Source organism: Poecilia reticulata, linkage group LG14 (assembly GCF_000633615.1).
Source record: "Poecilia reticulata strain Guanapo linkage group LG14, Guppy_female_1.0+MT, whole genome shotgun sequence".
NCBI classification, from domain to species: domain Eukaryota; kingdom Metazoa; phylum Chordata; class Actinopteri; order Cyprinodontiformes; family Poeciliidae; genus Poecilia; species Poecilia reticulata.
In genome coordinates this window covers 21,775,818-21,790,267 of record NC_024344.1, presented here as the reverse complement: position 1 = coordinate 21,790,267, position 14,450 = coordinate 21,775,818, and the positions used below count along the sequence as shown (strand labels likewise).

At 36.5% G+C, this 14,450-nt stretch overlaps 1 protein-coding gene across 4 annotated transcripts in view; it reads left to right on the top strand.

Annotated features, from left to right (window-relative positions):
- The window catches only part of sgcd (sarcoglycan, delta (dystrophin-associated glycoprotein)), a 274,197-nt gene extending 263,033 nt beyond the window's left edge, over nt 1–11,164 (top strand). For all 4 annotated transcript variants that reach the window (XM_008428447.2, XM_017308640.1, XM_008428449.2 and 1 more), the window contains 2 exons: nt 1,166–1,289; nt 5,986–11,164. In XM_008428447.2, coding sequence (XP_008426669.1) covers nt 1,166–1,289; nt 5,986–6,171 — 310 coding nt within the window. In that variant the 3' untranslated portion in view covers nt 6,172–11,164. The remainder of the gene's footprint in view (nt 1–1,165; nt 1,290–5,985) is intronic.
- The last annotated feature ends 3,286 nt before the right edge of the window (nt 11,165–14,450 follow it).

The following is a 14,450-nucleotide window of genomic DNA, read 5'->3' as shown; positions in this document are numbered from 1 at the left end:
CTTTAGTTTCTTTCCTGTTGCTAGATTTATTTTATAGTTTATTGACGCTCATCATCAGTAAACTCATCACCTGCTGCTCCATCTAATCGTCATGTGTTTCACATCATGTGTTGATTTTTCACTGTTCAGCGTTGGATTCTCTGTTTTTATGCCATAATTCACATCTAATTCATCGCTCCGTTTTATGTCCCGATTCTCCTGTTTCAGAGTTTTGCGCAATGTGAACGTCTTTTTTTAAGCCCCTAAGGTGCAGGGCGGTCGGGAAGCGTATTGATGGGGAAAAGGCAGACTGACATAAACCTTTTAAAACAACGGAAACAATTTTTGCATTCTGATTATTGAAATTTAAAAGTGCCTTTTGTTATATCACACCCGTTTCATACCGGACCACTTACAGCACCGTGTTAACGCTATAAAATGAACGCTCTCTTCTGTGGTATCACCCACAGAAGGATTTCTTTATTTCTTTTTTTAAATGGGTTAATTTTTCAGATGGATACACAGTGAGGGTGTCGTGATTTCAGCTACCAGTAGCAGGAGAACGGAGCTGCGCCAAGAAGCTAACAGAAGCTAACAAACACTGAATAGAAGAAGAAGAGCTGCYATCGATACAGCTGCAGCCAAGCATGATTTAATGTTACACAAGACAGTTTTACCAAGTTGCTCAAAGTCTAAACTGGCATTGTTGTGCATTTAAGGTGTAAAGTTTACCTTCGACCAAACGCCCCCCAAAGGCATCCCAGCGCCCCCCTTTTGTAAAAATGTCCGCCAGCGCCCCCTGCCGTCCTCTGAACCGCCCACGTTGAGAACCGCTAAACTAATGCAACCATGTATATTCAAAGAATCTCCTGTTTACAGCCATGTTGGAATCCCAGTGAATGGTGTTAAATATGTAACTTGCTAAGCAACAGCTAAAAGTGGTGGTGGTGCATAAACAAGTTTATCTTTATACATTAGATATTTGCTAGACAATCAATAACAATATATGTAACGATGGACACGTGATCAATATCAACATATAATATATCTTTCCTAGGTCTATCGCCATGGTAACCTCTGTTGAATGCTTCGCCTTCTGATTTATGCTTTGTCGAATAAATGCATGAATTTTGAAGAGATGAGGTTGAACCTGTCCAGAGGTTCTAACGGAGTGGTATTGTTGCAGGTTGGAGTCTCCCACCCGCTCTTTACTGATGGAGGCCCCAAAAGGAATCCAGATCCTGGCCGAGGCCGGAGACATCCAGGCCATCTGCAGGAACGAGCTGCGGCTGGAGTCCAAAGATGGAGAGGTGGGTCAGCTTCCAAATGGAGTTTAAGGTTGCTTGGATGCTAAACTCACTAACTGAATAAAAAGACGTCAAGAATGATGAATAGAAATGGGATTCTCAGCACATCTTCTTATTCTGCTTCCTCTTACGTTTGTTTACATTCTGATTCATTCAGGATATGACATCAGAAAAGCTTTCTAGAAGACAACTGGACTTCATGTCTTGTCTCTTCAAGAGTCCTTCAGTTTTGAACATCAGATAAGATGAACCTTACTGATCCCAGAATTGGGAAATTATTGGGCAGCAGAAGCCTGACACACAGACAGAATGCTCAACATAAAGATAAAATACAAAATAAAATACTGACATCAGACATAAATAAATCAGATTGGACATCACGCTGCTTAATGTAGAACTGAACGGAACTTTTTCTTTTGTATTTGACAATGTTCTGATGTTTTGATCTTTGCAGTACAGTCACATGATCTTTCAACATGCAGTTTCATTTCATTTCCACCCCGCCATCCAGGAACTGAGCAGAAAGATTATGCATAGCTTTCTATTCCCCGCACAGCGAGGTCCACTTGGCTCTCTGTTGATGGAAAAACCTCCCACTCTGTTGCAGCGGAGAAAGTGGAGAAATTAACCGTCTTTGTCTTCTGGATCCAGCTCAGTTTAATATTTCTTCTGTCCAAACGTATTTTTAGCAAAAAACACAAACAACGTGGGCCGACATTATTAAGATGGCCGCTGGCAATTTTCCTGCTCACTGGCCATCCACCAGGAGTGCAAAAAAGTAGGAAAACTAGAAGAAGAAGTTGATTTCTTTATCTTTTTTCTTCCTCCGGATCCTTTCATGTGCTAATAACTATGTATTTTCCATTCATCTTTCCCACTTTCTGTCTTTAACTTGGATTTTTTTAGCATCTTTCTAATTCTCCCATCGTTTTCCTTTGTGCACCCGAGTTCCTCCAACCATCCAGCAATTCGTTACACCCATCAGCCTGGCATTCATCTTTCCTGATAAAAGGATTTTCCTCCGTACATTTCAGCAGTCGTCCCTTGTCAGATCTGCGAACATCAACGCTGGAGGATTAGGGGAGAAAGAAAGTATTTAAAAGTTTCCCACAAAACAGTTTGCTGTTTTTAGGAAAAGCTGCTGGCATAAGACCAATGGGAGCAGTGGAGGTTATGAAGGTGACCCTGGATCCAGTCTAGTCCAATTAAAAGCAGAAGCCACGCCTGCAGACATGTGCTCAAAGATTAAATGTGGAACTTCCTGTGAACAGAGCATATAATTAGAACGGCTCTCTCACACTCCATTAGTCCAGCAAATGTCCATTTGTCAAACCTCTGTTTTACACCGCAGCCTCCATGTCTGCAGGAGCTGCCGCCGCAATTACAGAAAGGTTTTGGCTATTATCCGGTGACGGGCCACATGAGCAGATACTGAAATTATCGGGAATGCAGCGCGGCCGCTCATTAACGGGCCGCCGAGCACGTGTCTGTGTCTTCATGTCTTCATTAGATAAATGCAAACTGTCCAGACACACAAGTTTTAATTGCAGAGACTCTGCATTTGGACCGAGACTGAATCCTGCATCAGAACATAGTCATCTAAATATTGATAATAAAAAACGTTTCTGACTAATTGAGATGATTTATACAGAGAACTCAGACGGTGGAGACTGACATAAAAAACAACAAACACCTTGTCTGTAGGATGTGGTGTGAAATTACAAATATATTGAGGTTTTTTCTCTCTTTTTTTAGGGTCAATATACATTTTTATTGTTAACATTTCTCCCTTTTCCACTATAAACTCTGTGGAGTTTCTGGTTAAGTTATCTAAAAATAGAACAAAAATTCCTACTAAAGCAGAATTCAATGGACGGACCTATGAGAGAACAAATATATTAGATCTGATTCACTGATGCATTAACTAATTACACCATGTTGAGCTTAGATTTAAGAGATTTCTCTCTTAAGTTTTGTATTTCAAAGTGAATTTTCCAGTGTAATAAATAAGATGTAGATTATAAACTCAAAATAATATTAAAATAAAATATTCTGGTTAGATTAATGCTTTACCAAGCTTATCTACATGTACTCTTGCCCTCCTGGACCCACAGAGTCCCGGTCTATCTGCCCCTTGTGGTGCGAGGATTTGTTCAGCAGCAGCTGCCTGAGGAAGTCAGCTGAGAATCAGCTTTAAAAGAGGTTCCAGGTCATTTGTTGACGATGTCTCCCCGGAGCTCCTGGTAATAGCTCCTTTACTTCTTCGTTTTATGGCTGGAGAGCTTCTCCTCTCTGTGACCAGTAAAACACAGGCTGGGGCACGAGCCCCAGGAGACCGAGGAGGAGGACAGGGAAGAGAGATTGGATTCATGCAGCAGTGGATTTTTACTGCACAGAGTGAGAAAGATATTTTGTTCCAATCAATGAGAGAGATAAAATGAGTTATGAGTAAATGTGTTTGTAAAGGGAGGGGAGCAGAGAAAACTTGGGGTGCTTGTTCTGTCATTGCTCTGGAGAAATAACCAGCAGTAAACTGCAGGCGATTTTGGGATTTACTGTTTTGGATTATTATCCAACAAATATTTGTTGAAACAAAAAAATAAACACTTTTGTGAATCATGGTTATTGATCTTTTTTCTTATTTGTCGAACCCCGAGTTAGATAAACTCCAGCACGATTCAGAAAATACTCAAATAAGATTCCATAGAGTGTGGCTCTGTGACAATAGAGAATTAAATATATTTTTGTCTGTGCATCCTGGACGTTTTCACAGCGATTCACTTTTTCCACATTTTGTTACAATCCAGACTTATTCCAAATTGTATTAAATGAATCTGTTATATCAGAAACCCTAACTTATTAAAAATGGAAAACCAGGAAATCAAATTTAGATAAGTGATCACTTTGACCATCCACCTCTGCCAGTGTTTACAGCCTCCAGGCTTTTTGATATGATGCCACCAGTTTAACTCTCATCTTCAGGCAGTTTGGTTGATTCGTCGTTGCAGTAGTAATATTTATCTGGAGGGAAATTTGACTGTCAAATCAAATAAGTCTAGAAAATGCAGTTACAGACCACATAAAAGTACTGTCCGGGAATTTAAAGGGAGTGTTAACTTTAAGAATGTCACCTTAGAAAGCTATTTTCTAAAAGTACAGCAAAGTTTGGAGGATTAATTCATCTTGGATAGTAAAAATTTGATCTTGATTTAAAGATACACCCTCTCCTTAATGTTTGAAGTAGCTGTCTGCTTGACTTGCCCATGATCATTTCTTTCTAATTCTCCAAACTAAGATCATTTCCCTTTAATTAACTAGATTTTTCTTATTAAAAAATATTAACGTGACCAATTTAACTTGTTGTGAACTGGTTTTGTCCCAGTGAGACTTGCTATTCCCATTTTGTGTATTAAACACAGTTGTTTAACAAAGAACCACTTGTTTGTTAAAATGTAGTAAATCTTACTATATTCAAATTGACTATAATGTGTTTGTGATGAAGAGTGTAATGATGAACGGTGGGTTCAGTCTTGAACCACCACTCAGCCTTTCTACATTTTCTGTGCTGAGATGTTTGTTTTGATCATTATGGGGACAAAATGCTCTTTCATGTTTTTAGGTCAGTGGATCTAAATTAGTTTCACCTTGAGTTCAGAGGATAGATTTGTAACAATTATGCAATCTCTGATGCCTTGAAGGCTTGTTGGACCTGATTGTTCTTCAGGCCCCATGTAATTTGCATAAGCTTAGATTTGTTAAGCAAGTTACTCTGAATAAATCTGAATTCATTTCAGTTAAACAATAATTACTTTTGTAGCCATCACAAAGTGTTCAACACAAAAATACAATTTAGCATGGGATTTCTCTTGGGCACAGATTTCCTACTACCATCTAAAATCTACCAAGCTGAGTCAGTTACTGGTAACATTATAACATTAATGTCAAATGGCTTGTCTTGTGTTTAATGGAATAGAAATAATTTCACCTTTGACCTGTCTTGGTTCTCCTGCTTCATGATTTCCTGTAATATTTATCTGACAGGTTTCCTTTGACACTATAGCTTCACCAGTAGTGCCTTAATCCAGAGATGATTGTCTGTAACGAGGTTATCGGTTTGTATCCTTGGTATAACTCTGCTGTGGAGCATTGTGAGCTTCAAGCCCAGATCATGACATTACGTGTATATAATATCCTGTGTTCACCAGTATTTGTTGTAAACTGAGAGTAAACGACATTGTCAGTAGCTAAGTTTCCATTGACCATGTAAGTGAGCAAATTGACATTTCAAAAATAGATCCACTAAATGGAAATCAGGCAATTTGGATAAACCTTTTGTTTTTCGATAAAATGTTTTGGCGCTAGGATGAGGTGAGTTTTTTTGGTCGTATTGAAATTGGTATATTTTGCAACACTTTCAATCGCATCACACAAGTCATGTAAATAACAACCGGGTATTGCCACTGGCGCAAACTAAGATGAAGATGACAAGAAATAGTTGGAGGATGACGGCATGTCTTGTTTTTATTGACTTATCACATGAACAGACATATTCAATGGACGGACGGTAAATAGCATAGGTGCATGTAAACTTCTGATGGTTACTGTAACTATGCTAACAGGACTTTGTCAGTCACGTTTTCTGATGTCGAACAATCTACACTTGTCTACAGTCTCACCAGTTTTCTCTCCGTTCACCCAGATTGCTCTGGATGCTCAGAGGATCCGTCTGATGAGGCTGCCAGAAGGAAAAGCCCCTTCCAGCTCCTCGTCCTCTGGGACTAGGCAGACTGTCTATGAAGTTTGCGTTTGTCCTAACGGGAGACTTTTTCTGTCCCTTGCTGGCACCGGATCCACCTGCCAGATCAACAACAACGTCTGCCTCTAGGACTACAACTCTAGGATTTTGTACAACTATAAATAAGATATTTGGTGGGAAGGGGGAAAAAATGACACGCAGAGCAGGCCAATGTACAAACGCTGTCTGCCTCTAGGACTGATCCATGGCAAATACAAAAACTGCCGGAGCCAACGGACAAACAAATAAGCGTCATTTTTCAATCAAAAACACTTTAACCTTAGGTTCTACTGATGTGTTTAAAAAGTGAATAGGGACGAGTTTGCTTTAAGGTTTCTGAGAGGTGCCAAATTTCAGTGCGAACATATATTTTTCCCTAACTTCTACAAGACTCTAAAAGTTACAGGTTTCAATACCTTTTTAATACAGAAGGACAGAATGGCACCTTTTGCTCTCTCCTGGACAGAGACAAGTATAAATAAGGTTGGTGTTTGTATTGTAACGGCTTGACCCTAAATGACTCACATGATACGGCTATTTATTAATAGCAAGCAAACATAGGAAACACTTAACGTAGAATTCCAGTGAGTATTTTCTCCTGATAGAAATGGAGAGTAAATTCCTCTGAGATCTACTGTAAAAGACACTGATCTGTTCCCTTTTTTCCCCTGGACCTTCTCAGTGCCAGAACCACTGGGGTCATCACCCATGACAACAGGCCAAGTATCTTTGCTATTTAAATTTGGTTTTGCAGAACAATTGAGAAATATTTTAGCTGCTGTGTTTGTATGTGCTTTTATTTGGCTGATTTTCACTCACAGTTTCTACATAAGTTTGGCCATGTTACCTTCACATCAAACTTAAGTTCAATCAAATTACAAAAGTTTCATAAGGTTTTTGTGCATAAAATATTCAATATTTGTTGTCTTCTCATTAATCCAAAATGTCTTTTATCACACAAGCAGTTGAAAACAAATCAATCACAGCCGATCCATTAAATAATCAAGTATTAAAATAAGTGATTATTGTTCACAATGCTGCATAGAAATCACACCCTGAGGTGTTATAAATCTTGAAAAATATATTTAATTTTAGTAAAAATCTTAATTTAAAGTAGTGTGTTTTCAACCCTTTGCAGCTGTTTTGTCATTTTTTTGCCTTAACAAAAATATACTTCCAACCAGGCTGCTCAGAGAAGCAAAACTTACATTATGTTAATTTTAAACCACAATAAATAAGTAAATAAATAAATAAATAAATAAATAAATAAATAAATAAATAAATAAATAAATAAATAAAATAAGCTGCCTGAACCCTTGTGGTGATCACCCTACTGGTTTCTTGCCCTGTAAGTTTAAAAAAAATAAATTGAACCACTCTTTTGAAAGAGGGGAACTGTGCCTGTGCCTTATGTCAATGCACTCGTGGCAAGAAGAAGCACATCAGACAAACTTTCTTTGGCATTAACGAGCTTCATGGTCTGATTTTAGTTTAGATTTTATCCAGTTCACAAACCTTTTCCTTGTGTTTGAATGCAAAGACCTTCAGCTGCCTCCTACTGTAGACGCTCACATCTGACTGTTGTGAGGGATACAGTATGTTGGGTTTTCTTTCATGTATCACAATTTATATTTTTGTTTTTAAAAGATTGCTTTTCAGTTTGTGTTAAAGCTTGACTTGGCAATCATGTGATACTGTGGAGTTTAAACTGTATTAAGTTGATTTTTAAACACTTGGACACTTACCTTAAGAATACACTAAAATATATTTTTGTCATTAGAAACATGTTTCAATGTCCACCTATGATCTTCAGCATTTGGTAAATTCTTCACAGGAGATGTACAGATATTCTCTGCAGAAGTTTTGCTACCTTGTTTAATAACTATAAAAAGATCCAAGCTAATTAAATACTTGGGTAAGAGTTTGGACACATGTAAAGTCCAACTAAAGAAAGAATATTTTATAAATTGTGTTGTACACTTCAACTTGCAAACCTCCATTTTTTTGTGATCATAACACCCCCTCAACATTGGCAGTATTGTGGAAATGTTCAGCTAACATTACAAGACTCATCCCCCCTTGTACAGGTGAAGGGTTTGCAAACAACCAGGCAAAATCACAAGCTTGACAATTATGTGTCAAAAATGTATCACGAAGTACAGAATTGGTCAGTAAAAAATGAAAAAGCTTTTTCGCTGTTGTTTTAAGCTTCATGTGTTCAAATAAAACCTTTGTTGAGATATGAAGGACTTCTGTGGAGGGTCATATGATAAAAAAAGTTGTAATTTTAGACTACAGTTTTATAAATGGTGTATGAAAATCACTTTACTGAAGACTAGGCTTTTGTCAATGTTTGCAGTTAGAAGAAAACGTAGATATTGGTAAAAGAAAAAAGGTTTGTATGTAGTAAGTGTTCAACAGGGTTGTGTTTTCCAACTGTTTGGAAAATGTTCCTGAACCAGATGAAAACCACTTTAAGATAAAAAAAGGGTTTAATTCAATAACATGTTTATGTTGATTTTTAGAGAAACTCGCACTCTTTTCTTGATTTACCTGCCATATGATGTGTTTTAACCTTCCAGCAGCAGGTTTCTCTCTGAAGGGAAGGACAGGGAAGGGGTGGAGATGTTGTGTTTGCAGCTGTATTGTGCAAAGTTGTGAACCAACTCAAGATGAAACATGGAGAGGAGGTGAAAATGGCTCTTTTTGTATAGAATTTGATGCAAGTCAGTATCTTCAATAGCATAAATCTTTTTAGAATTGATTTCATCAAAATATTTTTTTGACAGACCTAATTATGAATCACCATAAACTAAACATATGTGTGAAGCTAATCCAGATTTTTGGTGCTATACCAAAAAACAGTCAACACAAGTAAAAGAATCCTTCAGATTTGTAGCAAGAATGGATTTTTAAATTTTTTTTTTTGCTATATCTTCAAGTTGTCCTACTCCAAACATTGAGTTATATTTTATAAATGTATAAATAATTTGGTGACAAAAGACACAATTTTCCATTACAAGAGACTTGCATGCGACATCCTCACTCTGTGTAGCTATTTATATCACCATTTATCAATAGACAGTTTAGTGATGTTAAAATATATGGTGTGGATGAAAACCGCTGTAAAGTTTTTAACACGGATCTAAAACTAGCCGAAGACGGAGGCTATCTAAACCAGACATCCTTCTCTGCACACTTCCACCAATTCACTAATGTGCTAACAGTGGAGCTGATGTTTCATGTAGTGTTTTGCTAACTTTGAAAATGTTTAAATTCATTTTTCTGGAGAAATTCCAGACAGCTAAATTACTTGGCTGTTGTGTAAACTTTCAGTCGAATTAAGATCAACATGTGTGTTAATGTTTTAGTTAATGACTTAAGAATTAAAGCAGTTTGCTGTTTTCATGCTCTTATTTTGAAGGGAGTGAAGACATTCTGTTTCCTCTCCTCCTGTTCTTTTTCTTTTTTTCCCTAATAACCTGATTTCAAACAAAATACAAACAGAAACAAATATTGACAATAACGAACAATACATAAGCATAAATACAATAGAACATGCAAATGATGTCAAAATTAAATCAGTGTTGAGGATTGTAGTCCTTTAAGGGCAGACAATTTGGATTTGAGTTGGTGCTTTAGCACTAGCTTTTTTTAAATAAAGTATTGAAAGCACTTTTTCAGAATTAATGTTTATGATTAGGGCAGTAGGGCTAGCACAGTTAATTTTGTAGTTAGTGATGTCCACTACTGTTAATAACCAACGCAGGAGTATTTGCAAGACATTTGGCCTCAAAATGCTACATGTTTTTTTAAAAGTCCTTGTTGCAAAGCAAAATAATATATTTTTTCAAAGATAAGTTATAGTCAAGGACATATAAATATTTCGAGTATATTTGACAGTTTTAGAAGATGGAGCAACTTCAAGCATAGAGTTCAGTTTTTTTTTACTTTACTCCTACAAGTAAAGTTAGCACCCCCTTCATATCACACAATTTAATTATTCAACATCTTTAGCGTTTTGTATCCTCTCTTAGTGAGGCGTGTCAACTTTTCCTTCTGTTTCAGCCTCCTATGTTGCTGTACATTATATATTTTCCCACAAAACTAAACCTGAATCTGCTGTATTTACTTTTTGTAAACATGTAAACAGACTTTTATAGGGCTGTGAATGTAAATAATGTAAACAGAAATGTGGTGATGCGGCGTTAAAGAGAAACGTTGCTCTTTTAGAAGCCTTTTTTTTATGTACAATGACACATGTTTTCATACTAAAAGGGCAAAAAGTACTTCCAAAAAGTTAAAAGGTATTCATTGACTCAGCTTGTACAGCAGTGTATACAATGCTGGCCTGTGGAAAACAAGCTTGTTTTGATTTTTTTCATGATCTCGTTTCTCCGGCTGAGCTCAGATATTTGCTACAAACACAAAGCTGCAGATGTTTTTGTTTTTCTACATTGGTGCTGAGGTCTTTGCATTCCTTCTAAGTGTGCTGTGTGTAAATTTGCGCTTGTATGAGCTACATTTGGTTCTGCTCCGCTGAACGTGTTGAACGGTTGCCAGTGAATCAAACGCAGAAAAACAACTGAAAACCTAAAAGGAAAGAGCAGAAGAAACACCCGCACAGTGTTGAGGAGTATTGTTTTTGCACATATGTACTTTACTCCAACATTCCCACTTAAATGTGTGTAGGTTTAATTTTTTGCTAATAACATGAACCAGTTTAGGTTTCACAGATCCAGGATTTGTTCTACTGATTAGTAGAACAAATCAGTCATTCAGTCATGGTAAGTGATAAGTAAACTAATTTATGCAAAAAAAAAAAAGTTTTACCCGTAGTTAAACTATATATATCCAACAAGGTGTACAAAAACACACAAAACGAAACCCTAAAGTTATTTACCTTGGCTGTGCCAAAAACAATCTCCTCACCGCTGTGCTTTCACTCTGAACACTGTGTACCTTCTTTTCCTGACAGCCCATCCGTTTCTCCATCTTTTCTTTACTCTTCAAGTCAGAAACTGCCGTTCATGGAGTAGTTTTCAAAGATGCCAAAATAAAAAAAGGCATTGTTCAAACTGGCTGTGTTAGTCACTGGAGTTTTCTTGAAAAGAAGATGAATAAACACCTCGGACTTTACAGCCACGCCGCAGCACATGAAATATGCAGAAATATGTCACTATGGCTTTAAAAATGTGTTTGCACAAAAATGTTTTGGTAATTTTGGTTCTCTAGAGTTGCCATCAGCAGTAAATATCATTTCATTTTGTGGCGCAGGTATGTTTCAGGGATGCTGAGGACGTCAAAGGCTGGCAGGAAAAAAACTGTAGAAAACTACAACTTTGCACAAAAATGAGAAAAATGTCTACACAATCCTCAAAAATACTTTATCACAATCAAAGCCGTGCAGAACGCTAACAGAGGGCCAGTTTTATGTCAATTTGAGTTTTTTGAGCTTCATGTTGTTGTAATGTTATTCCTTCATCGAAAAATTAACTGGAGTGTTTTGATTGTCTCATGCATGTTTGAGGAATCGCTGTGCATTGTTCTCATGATGCGCTTAAGGTGGAGAGTTAGAAAAAGAGGGATCTCCTTAAAGAGACAGAGGCCAATTTCAAGGCATCAAATTTCTTTTAAGTTATGTTTGATATTACTGCATTTTTATAACAACTGAAGGTATAAAATGGCATTATGTGGCTGGAACATACATAATGTTGCCCCTTTAAAAGCAGACAGGGAGAAAAAAATCTAAAGAAGAAATCAAACACCTAAAAATTATAGCAAAACACTTTCTCTGATAAATGCAACAGAGTATTAGGGCCATATTAACAACAAATTAAAACTAAAATTAAAGAATATACTTGTACGAGGATAAAGTCATAATGTTAGACTAAAGTCAAAACAACACAAGAATAAAGTTGTTAGTATAAAACATAGGAATGAAGTCATAATATTATGACTTTATTCTCGCAATTGTATTTTTTGTAATTTTCTTAACATGGTCCTAATACATGTCATGTCGTGTATTAGGTCATAGATAACCGACTACTTTTATAATAAGGTTTACTTTATAACAAAATAAACAGTGAAATGGTTTCATTTGTGCAAATAAAGCACAAAATCTTACCAAGAACTTTTGGTTTAATTTCTAGTGCAAATATCTTCGGACACCTGAAACAAGACCAAACTAACTTAGAAGTAACTTTTCAGAAAGATTTTAGTTTGTTTTAAGTTAATTTTGATCTTTAAATATTGATAATTGCATTCAAAAATACTTTATTGATGCTAAAGAGAAATCAAAGATATTTTCCCATGAAAAAAGTGAAATAGTACTTTTTAACAATATTCTAGAATTCAAGGTAAAGGTAATTTTATTTATATAGCACATTTTCATTAACAAGGCAATGCAAATTATTGACTTAAACCAAGTTTATATTTTGCTCATAAGTTAGTTTTGTCTCATTCTAAGTATGCAAAGATATTTGCTCTATAGAAACTAGATGAAAATACTTTGTAAGATTTTGTATTTTTGTAGTGTAACAGTAGCAGCTCAGATTTGACGGGTTTGTGGTCATTTTCTCATTTACATTCCCCATTTTCACCCTGACTAGATATTGTCATCATGTTGCAGGATTTAGATTTACTTTTATGTACACCTCAACTTTAAAGTGACACTTTAATTTTGTAGATAAAAATCTATGCTTGAGACGGCTAAATCAATACGTAGGAAAATTATGCAGCCATTTGTTATTCTAATGTCTGCTGATAACATCAACACCCAACCTACAACATGAACATTCATCGGTGATAATGGCTTTAATCTTCACTCAAAGCCAGCGAGTCTCTCTGTTTCATCTCCCAGTGTTTAATACTTTTACATTTTCATGGTGCAATCATTGTAATCGTATGTGTAGAATTAGTTTCCAGATGGTTTTATTTCTCTCGGAGCATAAAAAAGAAAAGACACCTGAAGCTGTTAGCCAGACGGTGGGGAGAACTTTTATTCCAGGAAAAATTGTTCAAGCTGTGACTCTGATTTAGATTGAAACAAGCAAACTGAATCTTTACCTTTTAGTTTAATTAGTACGACTTGATACTTGAGGCCTTGAGAAATGGGATGCATCACGTCGGCTCATTAGCTAATCTCTGTTGAGCAGCAAATAACCTGGAGCTACATGCAAACTGTGAGAAGATGATCAATTCAACCCGTGATCGTATCTGCATCAGATATTCAATTTCTCTTTCTAATAATGTTCTCTTTATCTTTCAGTTATACAATATGTTTTAGAAGGATGAAGTTTAGGTGGTGTCCCATCAGTCATGTACATATTTCAGTTTTATTCTTAGTTACTGCTGCTAGTTTCTTATTTAACAACACTAATTTTGCCATTTCACTTGTAATAAAGGACATTTCAGGGTTACAGATAAAGAAAATGCATGCATGGTAATATGATTTTACTTGGCAGCAGTGCTATTATTAAAAGAGCGAGGCTCTTGATACAAAGAGCTACTCTCTCAGAGATGACTGTTCTCTTGGATTATTGGAATGAGAAACCCATAAAAGCTTGGAGTGAGTTATTGGCTCTGCTTCTTTCTGCCTGAGAGCAAAGTAAAGGAGTTTTTCTGGAAGAAAGTTACCAAAGAAGATGACAGTCTATGAAATGTAAAACCTCATTACTTGAACAATGACTACAGTGAGTGTTTTATTAACAGTTGTGAGGCTTTTTCTCTGAAAACCTGAGCCTAAATATTTCAGATTTTTATGGAGGTGGGAAAAAAAATCTAACTTTGTTCTGCAGAGTAGATCTAAAAACTGTTGTTATTCTGTCATAGTTTTTTTTTAAACTCCTGCTGAAAAGACTCCTCAAAAATGACACAGCACTTTTTAAAAGCAGGTCAGGACCGCAGAATCAGACGGTTACCTGCAAAATGTCCAGAACTCATAAAAGCATGCACCATATATCAGTCACAATGTGCATTTGTGCTATTTTTGAAAGCTAGGGAGTAATTTAAAAAAATTATATTTTCAGTCATGCACTCAAACCCGGATATGTGCGTATGGAGGAAAATGATGCTGTGTCTGGTACCAGGAAGTCTGTCACAGGCAGGCACGTGCAGAGGGGGGGGGGCTGGGGGTGCTTGAGCACCTGCCCTTTTTGCTCCTTGCCCCCAAGTGCCCTTTTGGTCAATTTTTATTTATTTATTTATTTTTTTGTATTATTATTTTCTAAGCCCTCTTCTGACACATAACATGTACTAAAATTCTTCTTCTTCTTCTTCTTTTTTTTTTTTTGTACAACATAATAAGCCCTCTGGTCACCTTGTTACCTTTGACCTTTTGTCCGTGACGCATGACGCAGTTGCCTCTC